Source organism: Rosa rugosa, chromosome 7 (assembly GCF_958449725.1).
Source record: "Rosa rugosa chromosome 7, drRosRugo1.1, whole genome shotgun sequence".
NCBI lineage: Eukaryota > Viridiplantae > Streptophyta > Magnoliopsida > Rosales > Rosaceae > Rosa > Rosa rugosa.
In genome coordinates this window covers 38,860,564-38,875,229 of record NC_084826.1, presented here as the reverse complement: position 1 = coordinate 38,875,229, position 14,666 = coordinate 38,860,564, and the positions used below count along the sequence as shown (strand labels likewise).

At 37.4% G+C, this 14,666-nt stretch overlaps 1 protein-coding gene and 1 long non-coding RNA gene across 6 annotated transcripts; both read left to right on the top strand.

Moving 5' to 3' along the window:
* Positions 1-2,079: 2,079 nt before the first annotated feature.
* Positions 2,080-2,946, top strand: LOC133723776 (inactive protein RESTRICTED TEV MOVEMENT 2-like). The gene is made up of 2 exons (XM_062150641.1): positions 2,080-2,287; positions 2,406-2,946. Exons 1-2 carry the CDS (start codon positions 2,176-2,178, stop codon positions 2,750-2,752), a joined length of 459 nt encoding a protein of 152 aa, XP_062006625.1. The 5' UTR covers positions 2,080-2,175; the 3' UTR covers positions 2,753-2,946.
* Positions 2,947-7,758: 4,812 nt separating this feature from the next.
* LOC133721284 (uncharacterized) lies at positions 7,759-11,255 on the top strand. Of its 5 annotated transcripts, XR_009852152.1 has the most exons (6): positions 7,760-8,153; positions 8,255-8,317; positions 8,474-10,436; positions 10,559-10,720; positions 10,846-10,959; positions 11,227-11,255. It is a non-coding gene; the product is annotated as an uncharacterized LOC133721284 (long non-coding RNA). The 5 variants fall into 5 exon arrangements; XR_009852149.1 differs by having other exon boundaries at positions 7,759-8,153; positions 8,255-10,436; XR_009852151.1 differs by lacking the exon at positions 8,255-8,317 and having other exon boundaries at positions 8,391-10,436.
* The last annotated feature ends 3,411 nt before the right edge of the window (positions 11,256-14,666 follow it).

The window sequence follows — 14,666 nt, the reverse complement described above, 5'->3', positions numbered from 1 at the left end:
TCTAGATCACACGACATTTATCTGTCGTTTGAATTCACTAGCCTCATGTCTCGATTTCATCAGACAACAGAAGACCTAACAAATTTCTGTCGTCTGATAAATAAGACGACAGAGGAAATCTGTCGTCTGATGCCCCAAGAGACGGCACCGTACTAGACAACAGAAATTTTTTTAATCAGACGACAGATCTCCTCTGTCGTCTGATAGCTTTTTTGGCATAGTGGTGTAGTGAGTTAGTTCATGCACAACCCAAGTGAGGCTCATATGGATGCCGTTGTGAGAATTTTAAGATATCTAAAGACTGCACCAGAGAAAGGTCTGATGTTTTCTAAACATAATCACCTAGAGGTGAGTGGCTTTACTGATGCAGATTGTCTTTGTACCCAATTTTGGTAAATCGGCCCTTAAATCTTTGGCCGATAGATGAGGAAAATATGGTGCTTTTATTAATGGTATCTCAATAAAATTTCATTTTATGAGATTTTATTAGATATCAACTTTAGGAGAAGAAATTAGAATGGAAAGAAATAACGGCGGTAATTATTTGTTGAGATAATTAATGCCGAGATTTTATTGAGTTTGAAGGCATTGAAGACAATATTGCAGAAATTAAAACAAATCAAATATAATGGCGCCGTAAGAAGGAAGTAGTAATAGTGCGATTAAGGAATGAAGTAATATGGAGCATATCTTAATTTTGGTCATTAAGATCGAAATTCATTTAATTTAGTTGTAATTTATTTCCTAAACCTTATGTATGTGATTGTATAAATACAACCCTCCTAGGTCATTGTAAAAGGTCCCCGACCAACACAACTCAAAATCAATACATCAAATTCTCTACAATATCAATATTTTCATTCTTTCCAGGGCACGATTGTGGACTGGAGCACAGCCGGGGATGAATCAGGTGGCCGGACAGGAACTGGGTCGAGTCTGAGCACGAAGCAGATTGGGCGACGAACTGAAGAGATTGATCTCTTCTCTGGTGTCGGAGGCAGACGAAGGCAGCTGGACAACGAGGCCGACTGGGCAAGAGGAGCGACGGCGGTCTCGGGGTTGGAGACGAAGCCGATCGAACTGACTGTGAGATGATGAAGTTGACCGAGGAAAAAGATGATGACGTCTGCCAACAGTGAACGACGTCGTCTAACCCAAATGGGTTCTAAGCCAATTGTCTTCCTCGTATTGAGAGAAGACTAAAGAAGAAAAATAAAGAGACAAAGTCCTTTTCGGATCTTCGCTCTGATACCAAGTCAAATAAGACACTATTGAGAGAATAAATTTTCTGATATATTATTACACTCATTCTGTGGTGTATATAAACAGATTACAATCGTACTACAACGTACTACAACTATTGTGTACTACTGTACTACACAACATATACAAGGTAAGTAGTTACAACAATATATTCCCTTGTGGTCTATTCCTAATAGGGAACGATGACTCACACTAACACTTACTGCATGCAATTAGGAATGTAATTATTCCTTTAATTGTAATTAGCACTTACCTAGTTAGTATATGTAACCATGGTGTATAAATACCTCCTGTGAGAAGAATAAAATTATCTCATTATTCTCTCAAATACGTTCTTATTCTCAAGTGTATGCTCTCCCCCCATTGTTATTTTTGTAGCCATGTCAAACCAGTTGTTTCTTTTAAAAATAGAATAGTGTTGCTTAAGTTTTGTCTGATTGCATGTATTGGATAATTGTTGGATGTTTAGCTTTGACAGTCAACTTTAATGGTCTTGTTCAAGTAAACAAAATGCATGATTCAAAATCTTCTCCTTCCCTTTTATAATCGACGATGATATTCCCTCTCAAAGGTTTATGATCTTCCCCAATAAATTTGATAGAAAACTGTACGTAAGCGTTGGTTATTGCTCAAAGATGCGTCCAGTTTGGTTTAGCTATATATTGTGCCTGGAAAGCACAAACCAGATTCTTTGCGTGCCTCGCTATAAAGAAATGCCAAGGTAGAGAAACAAAATAAAGAACAATTCTCTTTCTAGACAAAACCCAGAAGAAACCTGTAAGGCCGGCCAGAATATATATACCAGAATACCAGATCCAGATATATATAAGACAAAGATATATCATCCATATATTTCAGTCAAATTAATCATTATTAATCCTAAATATATAGAGCAGCTTTTCATTCCCATATATGGATACCAATAGTGATGTGGTTACCATCGTACGTTCTTATGAGGATTTCATGCCTTATTGCAAGCTCCAAAAAGAAGAACTACGTGACACTTACCAGATTCCTCTCCATGGTACCGTATCATTTCATATATCTTTTTTTCTGGAGAAATTTTAGCAGTTTCAGTATATAAAAGTTTCTGTAATTGTTGCTGCCTTTTTACGTGTGTGTGTGTGTGTGTATCTATACAGGTTTCAAGATTGAACAATTCAAGGTCTGTGTTAACGACAAGAAAGGAACGATAAAGATTGAAGGTGAACGTCCTGTGGATGGAAATAGATGGAGCCGCTTCCGCCAAAGTTTCAAAGCTTCTCCTGATGTTTATAGAGTCAAGGATATTTCTGCAAGGTTTCAGAATGGTGTTCTTTCTCTAATATTACCAAAAACCAAACCTTCAAATGATCACACATCTAATCGATTTCCGTTTGCGAATACGAGTTTGCTTCTGAGGATTGCACCAGCTCTTGTTGTGATGGTCGCTGTTGGAGGTTATGGAATCTTCAAATATTTCACATCTATGCATGTTATAGGGAGCTGACTCTTGTATTGTACGTATGCATGGATTTAACTTATACATATAGTTAATTATGTTCATGAATATCTGGAAATGGGAGCTTTTTACACGATAAAATGAAACTTTATACACGGACATGCACAGGCACTCTCTAGCAAGAAAATAACATATCTATTAACTTGGTGTTGGTTATTACAATAATACGACAATTTGTGAATGACAACATGAATTTTTTCTTCTTAGTGGAATAATATAGTGTAAGTTATCTACAAAAAAAAAAAGTATGTGGAAGGCCATAAATCTCCACTCTAAATTTTTTTTTTTTGTTATAATGTTTATTTGTTAAAAAAAAAAGAGAAAAGGTTATTATAATATCACTGCCTCATATTTGGATGGAAAAAGTTACATTACAATGAGGGTATATATTGGTATTATTTGTCAAGTTCAGGAGGTAAATTTCCGCAATTGCAAGTTTGGAATGTAAACGACAAGTATTGCCAGTTTAAGGGGTGTTTTGGCAATTAAGCCTTAAAATTATAATTTTTGCGGAATTACAATAAGGATTATAATTAATTTCTAGTTGAGAAACTCGTTGACAATTAGACTGAAGCGCGGATATCTCGTTCTCTTTAAGGAGATTCAAGCCATATCTGAATAATACAAGTGCATCATAAATCTGTTGACTTGTTCCCTCTAGGATACAACAGCTAAACAACAAGTTATATAGCTCACACTAATCTGCACAAATTGGAGGAACCCAAATCTCCAACAAACGAACACCCTTATTTGGACACAAAAGAGACACAAGACACTTGGAAATTTTTTTGAGAAAAAATTGATGGGTGAATATTATTGTTTGAGTAGTTGTACATAAAATCATTGTCACGCCCCGAATTTCGAATAAAGAAATTCGAATCCGAAACACGATAACTCAAACAAATGCCCAGAAAAATAAAGAAATTTATTCAATTAAATCTAAGAAATAAAACAACTGAGTCAACAAAATGTAAATACCGACTCGTTCTCTAGAGTCACATATTACATCACTACGTGTTTACATAAACTCGAAAGCATTAAAGTAAATGTAAATGCTCACTAGGAGCATACTACAAACAACAGTAAATAAAATAAACAAAATAGGTTCTAAACCTAATACTGCTGCGACAACAAGCTGCGGCCTCAACCCTGGTTACCCTGACCTGCAGGAAAATCCATACGCCATGGAATAGTGCACCGGGTTGCAACAACAAACCAGGTAAGCTTTTTAAGCTCGTATGAGTAAACTCAATTAAAATGACTCAAACAACACATGCTTATATTTCTCAACTCATGAGATAGATTAAGCAACAACATTTAACTCCACAAAAACACAACCAAACTTACAATCACACAAGGTAAACATTAGTAATCCCTGCATAGAAAATTAGTTCAGAAGATTACATCAAAATGAAACAAAAGAAATTATAGTAATCCCTGCATAAATTTTAGTTCAGGAGATTATATTAAAATCAAACAATAGAAATGAAGAAGTAAAATAATAAGGAAATCACAAGACGTAGGCTGAATTCAAGAAACCACTCTTCCAACTCCAAATAAACGATCCCACAAAATGACTCGTTTCAAACTCAACATCCTTCCTCTTAAGGGTAACATACATCACTAAAGTGATAAAATCATATTATTTCAACTCACACCATAATATGAAATCAAGTCCCTCCTCGGACATTAAAAGAAAGAATACACCCCAAATTCTCTTTTAAAAACACGTACTCATGAGTTGTAAGTAACCTACTTGTTACCCCCCATGACATAAAATGGCTGACAGACTAGAGCTTTAACTAAGTCGTAACCATACCCCGGCTAAGGGCATTGTTCCAATAACCAGTCTTTCACTATTGTGACCCTCGGTACAAAAACCCTCGGTACAAAGACCAAAACATTTAAAAAGTCACTCAAGACTCAAAATGTTACACAACCTCAACACTTTCCAAAACAACATAATTGACTGCAACAAATATTATTTTTCAAAGCTCAACTCTCTTTTAAAAAACAATATAGAAATCAATTTCGAAATGTTGTTTTCACCTCTTAAACCAACAACACAATTTGACAAGAAAAACTCTCAAATACAAAACGTCGATAATATAATTGTTTCCATTCAAAAGAACCAAAATTGATTCATTTCCTTAGAAAATTAAATTACAACAATAGCAACATCAAACACACAAAATATGTTACTTCCACATCATTACACAATTGCACCAATATATATATTCCACATAAATATATATATATATATATATCTACACACACACACACGTAGTCACCCGCTTAGGAATGCTACTAAAACCCGTAAAAATCATTTTTTATAATAAAACTTCATTTTACTTACCTATGAACCGTTGATGATCAAGTTCATATAATTTAAAATAAATATTTATTTCTGAAAACGATTTGACAATTTATCAAACAATTCCGAATAATAAAGTAATTTCGTTTATAAATGAACTACGTGAGATTTACTCACCTCTAATTCCAGCTGCGTCTTCTCTAACAGCCAAGATCACACAATCACAAAATGTTCGCCCAATACAATTCCATCAAGCACCTAATCATATACGGTCTCAACTTAGCACACAAATCGCAAAACACAATTATACGACGATACAACGATCGGATCCTCACGGATCGCCTTTAGGATCATACTCACAAAATTATACGACGATCCAACGGTCAAATCCTCATCCGAGACCACCCAAAGTCCCTGAAACACTCCTACGGTCAATACAACAAAACTACAAGTCGATCGGACGATCGGATCTCATGGATTGAAAATCAAGACGATCGGAACGGTAAAAATCCTAACATATTCATACGATCTCCAAAATTTACGTAGTATATATCGAAATGCTTGTATCAACAAGTAGATCGTATATAGAACCAGAAACTGTCCCTGACATGGCCGGAACCGCCTCCAAGCGCCGCCACAGACTGCAGCGCCACCGCCGGCAACCTCCAAAATTGGGTCACAATACCTATGCCAAAATCTTCTTACAACATGTACAACAACTCTCACAACTACACTGAAGTCAAATTGTAAGCCAATTGGCCGGAATTTACCTTGGAAGGAAGAGGGCCGATTGAAACCCTAGAATTTCAATTCCAAAATTCGATCTCCACGCTTTGAATCATTGCAAGCCATTTTTGGAGAAAGCATCTATGTCCTCTGGGTTCCAAAAGCCCTCAAGAATTATCGCCTGAAGTGGCCGAAATCTCGAGTTCCGACAAGCCCCTAACGCAGAGCTGCCGTGGATCTTCTTCTCCTTGTTGCGCCCTCCATAGCTCAAATGTTGCGACGATTCTACCACGGACTTGTTAAGGGAGGAGAGAAGAAGAGTTTGCGACTGATGGCCGGACGGTGGAGAAATCGATGGATGAAGGGAGAGAGAGATTTCGGATCGGGGAGAGAGAAAGAGAGGCCGGTTTCCAATTTTGGAAATCTGTCCTTTTTTGCAATTTTCACAAAATTTCGTCCTTTATACAAAAATGGAAACTTTTTCTGAAAGCCATAACTTCTTCATATGAACTCTGATTTTCGCGTTCCATATATTTACGAACTCGTATCGATGTGCTCTACGATTTTTGTGAAGGAGATTTTCACATAATCACAATGAATAATAGTCAACTCTTTGACCCCTCGAAAATAAAACGTTTCGAGTAATTATTCATACGAAACATTTTCGCTCCACCCTCAAACCACGAAATCGTACTAACGAACACTTTATTAATTCTAGGAAATTCCAAGAAATTAATAACGAATTTCCAGGGTATTGCAATAATTTTTTTTTGAATACGAATTGATTTCATTAGTAATCAAGCCATCGAAACAGGCCAGAGTCTAACAGAACTTACATAAGAAATTCTGGGCCAAACCGAAGAACCTATCTAAGCTACAACTAAACTCATTGAAGTCTAAAGGGACGCTCGCTGAAACAGCAAGCCTAAACTAGGCAAGAATAACCTCGCTCTCTAAGGAAAACATATTCATGTAGTCTTATCTGCCAATCACACACTTGTGGTACAAATATCAACTACAAACGTCTTAGAAAAGCTTATAGAAATTACTCCTACTTCAAAAGGCTTGAGTCCAGAATGTCTAAAAGTCGACAGAACATAAGAAAGCGCCAGTCCCTCCCCCTTAGTGTAACGTCCTGTATTTCAATTTACCTGTTTACTAGTCATTTGGACGGTAAACGACAACTACTTTTACTTTTTACTTTGTTTTGATACTTGCAGTGGCCCTAAAAAATCGACTTTTTGATCGGGTCAAAATTTGAGAAAGTTTCCTTCATGAAAGTTGTAGAGGACGTTAAACCGAGCGCGTGCATATGTGGTACATAAAAATCGGAGTTCGTATGTGAAATTTATAAGTGAAAAGGTGAATTTACTGTTCACAGTAACTCTCTCTATATAAGGAAACTTACCGAGGTAACACTACACCAATTTCGGAATCAGACAACACATATCAGACGACAGCAAACATTTTAACTGTCGTCTGAAATAATCAGACGACAGCAAGAAATATTATGTCGTCTAAGTTTTTGAATCCAACAATAATTTTTTCTTGGCTCTTGTGCAAAAGCATTTCAGACAATGGTTGATTTTTTTGATGTTGTCTGAATGAGTCAATTCAGACAACAGTTATTATGTGATGTTGTCCAAGGTTCATTTATACAATGGTTTATTTTTGCTGTTGTCTGATTATTTTCAGTCACACAACTGTTTTATTTTACTTTAGGTGTCTGTTGTCTGATATCTTTTAAGTCAATGCCTGGTGAAAGATGTTGTCTGATTGATCTGATTCACACAACAGTTTTTTAGTTGTCTATTGTGCTACTCTCTTTTAGACAATGTACTGAAATTGATGTTGTCTGAGTTTTAGGGTTCAATATGCTGGCGCGCTGGTTAATTGACTCAAATTTTTAGCGAAATTTTAATTTCCCTCCTAGAAAGTAGAAACTGACGCCAAATTCTAACTTATCTCTCTAGAGTCCAGATCAACTCTCCATTCTTCTCTTCTTCTGTGTGTTTTTTTTTTTTGCTTCTCAGTCTCCACCAAAGATAGAGAAAAAAAAAACCAAACCCTCACCCCCTGCCTTCGATTAACTATGCAAAAGCCAAGCCGGTGTCTTTTCCAGATTTGAATATATGCAAGTCGACGATAACCTAAACCGGCTTCAATCTCTTCTCTTCGGAACCGAACTCGCCGCCGAGAGAAAAGACTTCTCCTCCGCTCAGATCTGCAGTCTTCGTCCCACAGTCCCACTCGATCTCAGCTCGACCATGCTTTCGTCAGCCTTATTCTCCGCAAAGCCGTCTCCAAGCTCGGTGAGGCTCGTTGTCCGCGCATTTCTGATTCCGATTGGTACGCCTATTTCTCTTCCCCTCTCAGAGATTCGACTCTCTTCACGGTATTATTTTTCAAGTTGTTTTTTCCTTCGCTCGCTTAATTATTGCTACTGATAGTGGGTTTGGCTTGGAATCCTTGGATTGTTGATTATGGATTTTGGGTTCTGTAATTTCATACCAGTGAGTTCTTGTTTCCCCTAAAATTGTTAATTTTTGATATGATCTTTATTTATTGTTTAATCGTGTATATTAGGTTTATATTGATCTTGTTAGGGATTTGAGTGTGGAATTTTGGGGAGCGGATTCAGTTTACGACTGAATGTGGAATTTTGTTAGGTACGACTGAATGTCAGCACAGGAGACTCGAGTCCCCGACATCTTCCCCCCTCATGGCATCAACAGCTTCAATTAACTTGAGTGTCTCGGTGATAGTCACCATTTCAAAAAAACAGCAGTCCACACCACCTCTTGGCGACCCAACCCGGAGATGAGTTCCGGCACCCACCGACCTCCTTCACCAACTCGATCATTCAAGCAACAGACACTCCGAGATCATTCAAGCAACAAACACTTCGAGATTCAAAAAAAAAAAAAAGATGATTTGCTCAGGACACCTTGTATCTCAGCACCTTCTCTAAGTACCCCGGACAATCATCTCGGTGACTTCCTGCAAGTCCACTCGTGACACCAACTTCGCTTGCAATTGCCTGGAAACTGGGAACACAGCAACTAAAACAAAGCTAAGCTATCTCAGCTTCTCAGTCTTAATTATACCATGAAACTAACTTATTCCTTCGGCATATATATATATACATTATGACAGCTCACCAAGCATGAAGTGTATGTACTACACCACACATCATAGCATGCACAATTATAAATGGACATGTGTTCTTTGCTAGTCCCTTATGCTCATGGTCATCATTATAGTCAACTTCCTTTAAAAGTAGAGTTACAACACATTTCGTATGCCTGTGATCTATATATGCCGCTGCCAATACATGTTGCAATAGGATACTTTGCCTCTTAATTGATATTATGTTCAACATGCACACGTCCAACTTAGGCTCTATGGCACAATTCATAGATGTCAAGTGTACATCTTACCATTATATAATTAAATATGATACATGGTATTGGCAGAGCACATCTAGTGCACATCAATATAGCATATTTCCTATATCTACATTTTACTTCTTCAATTCCACATTAAATTTGTTGCTACTTACCTTGCCATGGCTACCCATGATTATTATGAACTTGTGATCAGTATATATCTCCCATGCACCAAAGCCTGAGACCCCAAGGCGCAACTTCTTATTCTTAACAACTGCACCAACATGCTAGTTAAAGCATTTTCAATTAAACATCTTTTGAAAGTGGCATGACCTAGCTAGTGTAGAACTTCACTACCACTTGAAACATCATGAGTGTTACGGGTATACACATGCTAGCATACTACCGGTACCACGCATCTACATGCATGGTCAAATATGGCTACTATTTGCTAGCTCGGGTACATGCCATGCATGTATGTGTTACATTTAGTCCTCACCACATGGGAGCTGCATTGCTCGATCACCACGTACTCTTCAAGTATAGTGTACATATTTCTTTCCTGCTAGTATGCAGACACTTATCATAGAGGTCTATATCTCATTCATTTTAAGGTAACCACCATCATGTGTTGCACACAAATTTAATTGTTTTCACATGTTCTTTTGGGCGAGGGAATTGATATATTCATTCTAACGTGCATACCATTCACACCACTCTGACCGAATTCATAATTCGCCTATCACATAATAACTTAATTTGTGCCTATTCCATGCTACTTATGTTCCCAGCAACAGACACAAGAACTTCATGAGGCCTTTGTTGGAGCTGTCAACCAGCTAAAATAATTGTCTTCTTTATTTCTTTTGTTTCTGTTTTCACATGTTTCTGTGCTCTGTTTTCTTTTAATTAACTAGAATAGCAAATGATCTCCACAATCCCTAAAAATTTACCAGTATCCAGTTTAGTGTGTTAGCTTAGTGTCTGTAAAATTTCATTGAAATCGGAGTAGTTTAAGTTAGGTTTTTATTCTCATTTTGGTTTCTGGTCATAGTGTTAGTTAATCTGTTATTTAATAGAAGATTTGTTGATGGATGAATTGTAGCTTCATTATGCAAGCGAAAACTCGAGCATTTCTTTAGAACAGATTATTTACCATAATGCAATTTTTACTCCTTTGGTTTCAGGGGCAATGACGGCTTTGCTTCGAAATCTTGATCATTGCCTCTCAAGCTATTCATCTGTAAGTTCAATTCATCTCCTGGAGTTTGAGAATAAACCGCTGTTGATATGTATGGATCAAAACAGAAAATATAACTAGATCTTAGAAATGTTGATGAAATGAATTATCTCACGTGTTTGTAGGTTATACGAAAATCCGAGATAGAGGATGCAGAGGAATGCTTCAAACTATTTTCTTTGGAATAGGCGGCTAAATTTGACGAAGTGACCCTTGCCAATGTGAACAACTTCAAAAAGCGCTCAAAAAGCCAGTCACCTAATGCAATCCACAAAGAATATATAGTGGTAAGATCCAGATCAGTCTGCATCATTTCTATTGTTTTGATTTGAGTTGGCTAGTTCTAGGATGGTTCAACACAGAGGCTTGGAAATGTTATTTTTTTCTCTCTCGTTGAATTTTTGATGATCAGGTTACAATTCTGGTGGCTACTGATGGAGAACAGAAGTTGCCCACCATCAGTGGCACTCATGACTTGAAGAAAGCATTACATAAACTTGGAGCCATTTCCTCGAACAAAATAATGGTAAGAACACAATTACTTCTAGTGGTAACTTGCAAGTTTCTCCTTTAGATAGGTTTTTATTCTCATTTTGGTTTATGCTCAAGAAGAATTGTCAATTGCAAATAAACTAGAAAAAAACATAACTGGATATACCTTTCATTTGTCAAATCCAGCTCATGTTTCACTCCCTGTTACACTCTTTCTTTTAGTTTTCTCATTGCAAAAGTTAACAGAGTAGAACTTTCTTGTTTCCATGAATAACACAATTCTGGTTATTGTTGCTGGCAGATGATTTCTTCCAAGGAAGCAAGCTGCTTGTCATAGAGGAAAAGCAAGCCCTGCAAGCTGACTGCTTCCCATATATGGAACAATTGTTATATTTATACAAGTCCAAATGTTGTTCATCGTAGTTTCATTGTCTTTTTTTTTTCGATGCTATTGCATCGCCCCATGTACTCTTTACTTTCATTTAATAAAGATTGACGTTCTTCCATACAAGAAAAAAAAATGTCATAAGAATCACTTTCATACCACTCTTAACTAAGTAAAAACATTTGTTAGAGAGAGCTAAACACAACTAAAAGGATAACAAAAACTGTTGTTGGAGTCATTTTAGCACAACAAGACTACGTCAAAAACCATTGTCTAATAAAAACTCAAACAACAGCTATTTAGAGAAACCTATAGTATCAAAAGTGGATAGCCAACGCCATTTTTAGCAGTCTGTTGTCTTGTTTAAATTCCGTCAATAGAAAAAAGCTAGTCTTTTGATGTGGAAGCTTCGTAGAGACAACAGCAAGCATATATGGTGCTGTTGTTCTTTCTGGTGCTCAGACAACAGACAGTTTAGTAGTCGTTGTTGTAGTAAACTTTATCAGACGACAGTTTTCTGGTATTGTTTAATTCATGTATCAGACGGCATTGAGATAGACAACAGCAGACTCTATACTCAGACGACAGTGAAAAACTGTCGTCTGATTGAAAAATTGGTGTAGTGTAAGTTCCCATTTCAGAACTTACCCTGACTCTCTCCCTCTCCTCTCCCTCTTCCCCCGCGTCGCCCACCCTTCTTCTTTTTCTGATTTCTTCTCCGTCCGGCGTCCGATAGACGTGATTCCAGTTGTCCTTGGACCGTCTCTTCCTCCTCTACACGGTGGTACCAGTGGGTATCGGCGATTTGGCTAGAAAACCCCGAATTTATGCAATCATTGTTACTGTAGCAGTTTGCTTCTCCGGCGTGATTCTCCAGTTTCCGGCTATCTCTGGCGGTGAAATTGGTTCTATTAGGAGCGCCTCGAGTCACTGATCATCTTCCCTCAAGACTTCTAGCAGAAATTTCCACGTTTGGAAGGTGAATTTGAAGGATTTCCAAATTGGTGGGTTTGGAGATTTCCGGGTTTGTGTTCATCGGCAAAATTGGAGCACTTCAAGGTATTTCCAAATTATGAAAAATGCTTAGAATGTTGAAATGATTCTGTGGTTGAAATTTGGTGGCCGGAGGAGGAGTTGGCCGCGCATGAACAGTGCGGTGCGTGAGTGGTGGCGTTTAAACAGTAATTTAAATTCTATTTTTTTTAGCTAGTTAAATCCTATAATTTTTGTACAGGTTGAATATGTGAATTTGGTTGGAATTAGACAAGTTTTTAATCGATTATGAATTTTTGGAAATTTAGGATTTTGATTATCGATTTACGAGAATCCGACCGTCGGATATCTCTCGGTTCTGACTTGGAACCTTTAAGATAACGAATTGATATTAGAGGTAAATTTTGGGTTGAATCCGAGAAGAAGTGGAAAGATGATTTATGAGGATTTGATTTTGGGAATTGTATTTAATTGTTGAATAGTTATTCACGAAAAATAATTGTGTACAGGGCGGCATACCGAACTCTTGCTCGATGAAGGAACTCGTATACATGATCGTCGGAATAGTACTGTGAGTGGACTTTTGTTTTAAATAATGATGCATGCGTTTATTTTCTTGAATTAATGATTTATTTAATTAACATATTACTTTTCGAGCATATGAATTGATTTCGGAATTTGATTTCGATTTATCTCGTGGATTTGCTTTCAATAATGATTTTCATGAAGTGATTATGATTTATTCCGGTTGTGAATTTCGGATATTAATTTGTTATGCTCGGGTTCGAATTTATAATTTATGTTGATTTTCGACGAATTATTTTTCCGAGGTGATTTCCGGAATTTCATATTTATTTTCATTTGTCGATTTGAGATTTCTGAAAGAGTTTTCGAAATGGGATTTCGATGGAATTATATTTCTTGTTTATTTATTGACTTTCGGTTTTGGCATTGGGAATGCCTTGATGATGATCTTGGAATTGGTTTTGTTTCGATTTATGGAGATTTTGTTTTATTATTATTTCTCGCCTATTTATTTTTGAACATGAGATTATCTTGGCGTGTGGGACACGTCATTGGAAATTCATTTGAAAGAGATGGGGAAGCCTTATGTATTTATGGATTTACTTGGTTTTCGGATTTCTTTTGCCATACTTTGGGTGATTATTTATCATGCTAGCATTGATGTGTCCGCCTTTGTGGCGAGGTGATGGGATCACCAAAGCCCGTCCGCCTTTGTGGCGCGTGGGTATATAACGGGAGTATATGGGAGTACTTTAGCCTGGGAGGCTATCACCCGAGCCTGGGAGGCTCATTCGTATGGCTATCTTCTTCCCCTACTTGTATATTATTTTTGACTAGCGGGGCTAGTCCTATTTTCTTTTAACCAGCGGGGACTGGTATGTTTTCACGAGACTCCGAGTTTTAACAACATACGTTTTATAAACGTTGCATGCATCGAAGTTTTATGAATTTAAATCCGTGAGAAAGTAATACAACTTCTTTTCTTTTAAATTATTTATTTAGTTGTATATTTTTGTCCACTCACACTGACGTGTTTTAAATTACTTTCCCCTGGGCCCTTCGGTTTCAAATGCCCAGTTTGCAGGCGAAATTAGTTGAGGTCGGGCGTACATGGATTTGAGGCATAGTCAACAGCATGGCTTCCGCGTTTTCCTTTGAATTAGGTTTTCCTTGTTTACCCTTTTTATTAGAATTGCTCTGATTACCTGTGGGATTATTGTTATTTAAATTGCGTTTTGTGTTTTGTGAATTGGGGAATGTTGTGATTTGGGGAGCAGGGTGGCTCCAGGAGAATAAGGATGGATGATTTAGAAGTGTAAATGTTTTCCTACAGGTTTTGGGTAACCTACTTTTAGGGGAAGTTCCGCCAAATTTTTGGTAGAATTTCTTCTAAGGTGGGCCCCGCATGGCCACTTCGGATTTCGGGGTGAAATCCGGGGCGGGTCCTGCCACTTAGAGTTGGAACCGGCACCATCTTCAGCCTCCTCATGATGTTGTATATTGTATGTGTTTCACTTAGATTAATATACTTAGGTTGTTATTAATTTAGTTAAATACTTAATTGTTGTAAGTGTGTAAAATCGTATGAGTAGACAATGACCCTTTTGTTAATATTGGCCTAAACCCTTCATTAGTACCTTGCTAAGGTCTCTTGAGGTTGAGGGCGGCCTTTATTAGCACTTGGAGAACGGTCTAACACATAAGTTAATTTTCCAGCTGAGTAAGGGGCGCATACGGATGGTGTCTTTGATTGGGACCCTGGGTGATGGGTTCAATTGGATCTCAGAGATACTAGTTCGGCAGTAGCTAACTATAAAACTTGCACGCAGGCAAAGGGA

Excerpts from the sequence above, each read along its gene's own strand:
- LOC133723776 (XM_062150641.1), top strand. The coding sequence starts at position 2,176 with ATGGATACCAATAGTGATGTGGTTACCATCGTACGTTCTTATGAGGAT. Across the intron at positions 2,288-2,405 it reads TTACCAGATTCCTCTCCATG|GTTTCAAGATTGAACAATTC; the intron begins GTACCGTATCAT and ends GTATCTATACAG.